At 41.5% G+C, this 6,428-nt stretch overlaps 1 protein-coding gene across 5 annotated transcripts; it reads left to right on the top strand.

Moving 5' to 3' along the window:
* The first annotated feature begins 34 nt into the window (after window positions 1-34).
* LOC115164450 (coiled-coil domain-containing protein 117) lies at window positions 35-4,263 on the top strand. 5 transcript variants are annotated; one of them, XM_029716932.1, is made up of 6 exons: window positions 35-151; window positions 824-1,065; window positions 1,195-1,245; window positions 1,360-1,635; window positions 1,835-1,975; window positions 3,108-4,263. In XM_029716932.1, the coding sequence occupies exons 2-6, from the start codon at window positions 935-937 to the stop codon at window positions 3,346-3,348; spliced, it is 840 nt and encodes a 279-aa protein (XP_029572792.1). In that variant the 5' UTR covers window positions 35-151; window positions 824-934; the 3' UTR covers window positions 3,349-4,263. The 5 variants fall into 5 exon arrangements, with proteins under 5 accessions (XP_029572792.1, XP_029572795.1, XP_029572793.1 ...); XM_029716935.1 differs by having other exon boundaries at window positions 39-123; window positions 882-1,065; XM_029716933.1 differs by having other exon boundaries at window positions 41-123.
* Window positions 4,264-6,428: the final 2,165 nt, after the last annotated feature.

The raw sequence follows: 6,428 nt of genomic DNA, 5'->3' as shown, positions 1-6,428 counted from the left end.
TCGATTAGATTCTTCATCAGCAGTTAGTTGTGCAGTGTATTGGTGGTTCTTAGCACCTCACTTCACTGCATTCATTAAATTTATTCCCAGAAAAGCTGAACATGTGACAGCGAAAATAAAGAGGTAGATAAACGCAGTTAAAGTTATACAGGTATGTTTGTTAGCTAAATACGTTCAAGCGTTCGAAGTTCGAACTGCAACATGGGTTCACAAGCAACAACAATAACAGGCAGGGGGCGGGTACGCTTATTGCTAACTGGCTAGCTACCTAAGTTAGTTAGCTTGCTAGCCATACATACATACATACATAGCCCAAGACGAATATATTGCAGAAGAGCAAGGCAAGCCATTATTTACTGATTATGAAGGGCTACCTTTATGTAATGTTAAAGACTGCATTTATTCCTGTCAAATTAAGTTTGCTAGGCAGCTAACCAGCTGAATCCGCTAGCTTGCTAACGTTGGTCGTAATTTTAGCAAGCTTGCTAACTGGCTACCAAATATTATACAGAACTAACCCTGTGGGTGTCTACGTTATGTAAACTAGTTAAATATCAGGACCCGATAACTTTATAACTTTACCATAACGCTAGACTAGAAGAGTGACAATTTACAAGATTCTGCGTTAGTAGCTAGCTGAGTCGACATTAGCAACAGTAACTAACAGTAATATTTGTTACGATGGATTGGTGACCAAAACAACAGCTATGCCTGCTGTACCAAAACATCTTACTTAGCTATATCCAACTGTTCATTACTGACAGCTACACACGTGCCTGTAAAAATTGTTCATTTTTATAATCATCTATTTCTGTTTTCAAAGTTGGCCTTCGAGAACTCAATTTATCGTCCTTGTTTATGTCTGCTCATCTACCATCGAGGCTTTTGTTCAACTCTTCCACCTCAAATAAACCAGGAGCATCATCCCTGTCCCATGAGTAGCGAGCTGGGCTTTCTGCCTGCCATGTACTCATTCCCTGGCTTAATCAATGTCCCTGAAATGGGGATCAATATTGGCCCTGCAAATACCCGTCAACACCTGCCGGGAGTGTCGCCACCAAGCACGTGAGTAGAGTCTAGTGATGGGAGCGCTGCACAATACACACAGATGTAACAACCATGTGCTTTGCAGGAGATTTGCAAGACTCAGACTTGCTAGCATGTTGCCATTACATTTTATTGTTATTTCTTCAGGAGTTGGGAGAGAAGATGCCTGAGAAAGCACAGGAGGAGAACAGATGACGAGTGAGTTAAGAATAGGAAAAATCTATAAAATGAACAGCAGTGTTTATTCTGCAGTGCATGTTAGTTTCAAAGGAGGAATTATTTACTCCAAATCAATATGTGTTTGTTCTCCAGAGGATGCAGTGCCAAAAAGAGGAGGCTGATGGGAGATGCAGGATGTGATCCTTTGGATGACCTCAGCCATAATGTGTGTCAGATCTGGCCACCAGGCAACAACGGCCACCCTCTACCTGAATCAGCCAGCCAAGCACCTCCCCAGCACTGCCTGGAGACTCAGAACCTGGGGCTGCCCATATCCGGGTCTCCCTCCCGTCTGGTCCGTCCAGAAGCAGAAGGCTCCTGCATCGAGGTGGAGTCTGCTCATCGAAGACTGCAGGAGATTGAGGAAAGGTTAGCTATAAAGACCTTATGAGGGCAATGTGAGAGATTCCAGTTTCTGTTACTGTCCATAACTCATCATAATTGCAATGTGCATTGTTACTGACTATAACTTGTATTAGCATTACCACCATTTGTTTTGTCTTCACCGTGCACTACACACTCTGCATACACACTCTGTCATATAGTGAAGTTAATCTATTTCTGTCAGGATCAGTCTGGAGGATGATGATGATGACCTGGATGTGGAGCCAGCACCCAGGCGGCCAGTTCTGGTGATGTCTGACAGTCTGAGGGAGGGGCTTCAGCGTGGCATCAGTGACATTCTCCCCCACACTGTGGCCCAGTCTGTGTAAGTACTCCTCTCCTTCTCATCCCCCACCTCAGAGGAACATTTAACTCAAGTACCTTCCTACCTGCAAGGTTTGATGGTAATACATACCCACCTTAAGGAGGGGCGTTATTATTTTGTATAGGCTATTACAACATTTAAATATGCAATTTCGGCCCTTGAAAATAACACTTAAGTGTTTGAAAAAGTCCTCAAGTCCTTTTAATTTGACTTGCCAATGTCTGTATGAACCCTGTATAGGCTACTTGCTCAGCCTGTAAATTAAAGATAAAATCACCAGCTATTGAAATTATGCACGTATCATTCGCTTTCCTGTCTGATCTTGACCCGGGACAGTATTTTTCTCATTCATGCCAGTAGCTTTCAGTTGGCACTGGCAAATCATGATTATTTGCATCAATCCAGTGGCCTTTTGTTTTGAAAACTCCATCACAAGTGTGCTACAGAAACACCACTAGCAAACACAACTGTCTGGCTGGTGTGAATATGAATTTAAGGGTAACTACACAAAAACATCTAAATGTCTTAAGTTATTCCCACACCTAAAAAAATGTGTCCCCCTGATGTGGTTTAAGCATTGTTGTGGACATAGAACATGCCATTTTGTTGTTTTTCTATAAAAAAAATCACAGTCCTTCTCCCCACTTTCTTTTTTTGTTGCTATGGTAACGTTTTGGTATCAAGTATCGTTTTTTCAAATTCTGCTCCCGAGGATTTCGCAGAAAAGAACACGTGGCACTTTAAAATCTGCAATAAATATATTGATCACATTATTGTAACACTCTTTTCTGTGCTGTAACAGTAAATCTATCCAAATCAATGTAAGCACTCAAGGGTATGGTCATTTAAAAGATGGCTAGTCATTATTAGCCTGGTTCTGTATGGAATGCAGGCACATAATAATTATAAAAACAATTCTTTAAAAAATTGGTGTGAACAAATCATGTGCTGGTACCACCAACTGAAAAAGTTGGTAGCATCAGTGCCAACAGTGGGAAAAGTTAGTGTAGAACCTTGACCCATCTGTCATGGTTGCCAGTATTGAATAAACATTAGAATTTAGGGAGGTGTCCACTATTAGTTTCTCTCTGTCAGTCCTGTCGTCTCACCTGTTCCTCTCCTGTTCCCATAGGAGCCACTCCTGTATGGAGCTGGTAGTATGGCGCCTCCCAGAGGATGCACTGGCTCGAAAGCTGAAAGACTCCCTGCAGAGGAAGCAGCAGACTGCCAGCAGGCAACCCCCGATCCACAGTGCCCCTACCCCTCAGATTCCCCTCACCCCCACAAACCCCCCAGGGGAGACATACTACCCTCTGTACTGCAGCCCAGGGGCCGGGGCCCACAGCTCTGGTGAGGAGGACATGGAGCTGTAGGGCTTTTGAGACCCAGCATCAGGAATGCCCAGAGTAGCTACAGGTCTCAGCCTTGGTTCACTTGGTTGGACCCTCAGAGAAGCCATGGAGACAGAAAAAACTGCATAGACAGATCCAAAAGCTTCACAGTGATATGAACGTCTGCTTTGGATCAAGATCAGGCTATTGTGCAGCATGGCACATGTATACCACTTGGCCAAAAGAGGGCAAGTACCCACTTTCTTTGTGTTACAGTCATATAATACTGGATTTAAAGAGCAACTGCCTCTAAAAAACAACTTCTCATTTAGAAAACAGCCCTATGTGTCATCAATATGAGTCAGAAACATTTATTCTACTGTCAAAATTGACTACAAAGTGTAAATATACTCAGTCTCGTCCAAAATAGACTTGTGGTTGTGACTGCATCACAACGTAAATGAATGTTGGGTTTGTTGTCGTTTTTTCTACTTACCCAGAGTGGGAAGAACTCATGGATACCATTTTTATGTCTGCGTGCAGTTTGGAGATGATGGAAGTTAGCATATCGTTATCTTTTTTGCTGGACGTCTCCAGGTCAGAGTATGTGAACGGAGCTTGAGTGGAGTGAGGAGCTGAGCTTGCCCATTTGACTGGAGCATGGAGCGAGATTCCCAAAGGCTGGAGCATCGGCCTTCTCGCTCCAATAGCGCTCATTTCACGAGCTCAGGACATGCCTGGCCCAGCATGCATTTGTAGGCTACTTGTGTGCTGCTGTAGCCCCTTGCTTTAGCTACTGTCATGGAGTTCGCTAAATGTTTTCATAAAGAAACTGATAAAACACACGGGTGCTAAATCAAGGTGACTTACATAGATGAGGAGCAGGAAAGGGAGTGCAGTGATGTAGTGTCCTCAAATCAAATCATTGTGGAATCTGGAAAGACACGTATCCCAAAAGCATGATGGTGTACTTACTATGTGCACATGCTAACAGAAAGGAACTAGGTGGGTAGCTGGCAAAGTGTGTCATTGTAGAAAAGTATTTATAAACAAAAAATCAGATCTCTTAAAAGTTTTGTTAAAAAAAATTATATCTATACAATAGGCCATCGTTGATTTTGGCCCAATAGGCCTGGCGTATTCCTGCTTTCAATGAGCTTTCTGTTTTGACAGGGTTATTTTGCCTGAACCTTTAGGCCTACCTATATATTATTATTATTTAATAAATACATCTCTGCCCAGCCTTGCAAGAGTGGCCAAAAGGGTGTTTAGCATCCCAGTGGCTCTGCAACCGCGGAGAGGATATTCTCCAATGCTGGCCTGCTCTCCAGGCACCATCGCATGAGCCTGAAGCCACAGACTGGCCAAACTCGTGTTTCTAAAAATGAATTCAAAAGGCACTGAGTCTAATAAGGCATTTTTCATTTAATTTGTATTTCATTCTAAGTAAGTCACAGCCTATATGCACAATTTATAGGCTATAATGATTTAATACAACGAAATGTTGTTTAAATGCTGAGCGCTTTATGTCCCTACCAGCCTAGTGTTGCACTCGCAAATTCTTCACAATGTATTTCTTTGTAGGCTATAACCTTGAAATAATACAAATAATATAGGAGTGCCAGAGCGACTGCTCACCTCAGCTCACATTCTGCTCCAGGTAGTACAGTAGCCAGCTCCTCACAAAAGCAGGGAAATAGACCTAACTACTCTAAAGTTGGGTGTTGTTGGTCATTTTCAGTGCCTTCAGAAATTATTCACACCCCTTGACTTTTTCCACATTTCGTTGTGTTACAGCCTGAATATAAAATGGATTAAATTGAGATTGTGTATCACTGGCCTACACATAATACCCTATCATGTCAAAGTGGAATTATATATTTTTAAACTTTTACAAATTAATACAAACATTTAAAGCTGAGTCAATAAATATTCAACCGCTTGGTTATGGCAAGCCTAAATAAGTTCAAGAGTAAAATATCACATAAGTTGCATGGACTCTGTGTAATCATAGTGTTTAAAATCATTTTTGAATGACTACCTCATTTCTGTACCCCACTCATAGAATGATCTGTAAGGTCCCTCAGTCGAGCAGTCAATTTCAAACAAAGATTCTAATAAAGGGCACCTATTGGTAGATTGGTAAAAAATAAAAAAGCAGACATTGAATATCCCTTTGAGCATGGTGAAGTTATTAATTACACTTTGGATGGTGTATCAATACACCCAGTCACCAAAAAGATACAGGGGTCCTTCCTAACTCAGTTTCCGGATAGGAAAGAAACCGCTCAGGGATTTCACCGTGAGGCCAATGGTGATTTTAAAACAGTTTAATAGCTGTGATAGGTGAAAACTGAGGATGGATCAACAGCATTGTAGTTATGCCACAATACTAACCTAAATGACAGAGTGAAAAGAAGGAAGCCTGTACACAACACAAATATTCCAGAACGTGCATCCTGTTTGCAATAAAGCACTAAAGTAAAACTGCAACAACAAAAAATGTGGCAAAGAAATTAACTTTATATCCTGAATACAAAGTGTTATGTTTGGGGCAAATCTTCTTTAGATTGTTCCTCTTACCACTCTTTTCAAGCGTGGTGGCTGCATCATGTTATGGGTATGCTTGTCATCGGCAAGGACTAGGGATTTTTTTAGGATACAAGAAACAGAATAGAGCTAAGCACAAGCAAAATTCTAGAGGAAAACTTGAGTTCAGTCTGCTTTCTAACAGACACTGTGTCACGGATGTCGTAAGGAGAGGACCAAAACGCAGCAGGGACATGTATACTCATCTTCTTAATGACGGGAAAAGAAGGAAAAAAAACAAACAAGTATACAAAAATAACAAAACGATGAACGACAAAATAACAGTCTTGAAGGCAACACAGCAATCCAAGAACAATCTCCCACAAACACTTAACCAAACACATACCCATATATAGGACTCTCAATCAGAGGCAACTAGAAAACACCTGCCTCCAATTGAGAGTCCAACACCAATAAACTAGACATAGAAATACAAAAGACTAGAGACCACATAGAAATACAAACATAGAACATAACCCCAAAAACCCGGAACTAACTAAACCAACACCCTACTAAATAAATCACCACCCCGA

This window comes from Salmo trutta, chromosome 27, assembly GCF_901001165.1.
Source record: "Salmo trutta chromosome 27, fSalTru1.1, whole genome shotgun sequence".
Taxonomy (NCBI): domain Eukaryota; kingdom Metazoa; phylum Chordata; class Actinopteri; order Salmoniformes; family Salmonidae; genus Salmo; species Salmo trutta.
Note: the sequence above shows the minus strand (reverse complement) of the source record. Positions and strands in the feature narration are given on the sequence as shown.

Coding starts and splice junctions, on each gene's coding strand:
- LOC115164450 (XM_029716932.1), top strand. CDS start 935: ATGAGTAGCGAGCTGGGCTTTCTGCCTGCCATGTACTCATTCCCTGGC. Junction 1,066..1,194: donor GGAGTGTCGCCACCAAGCAC/GTGAGTAGAGTC, acceptor TTATTTCTTCAG/GAGTTGGGAGAGAAGATGCC. Junction 1,246..1,359: donor AGGAGGAGAACAGATGACGA/GTGAGTTAAGAA, acceptor TTTGTTCTCCAG/AGGATGCAGTGCCAAAAAGA.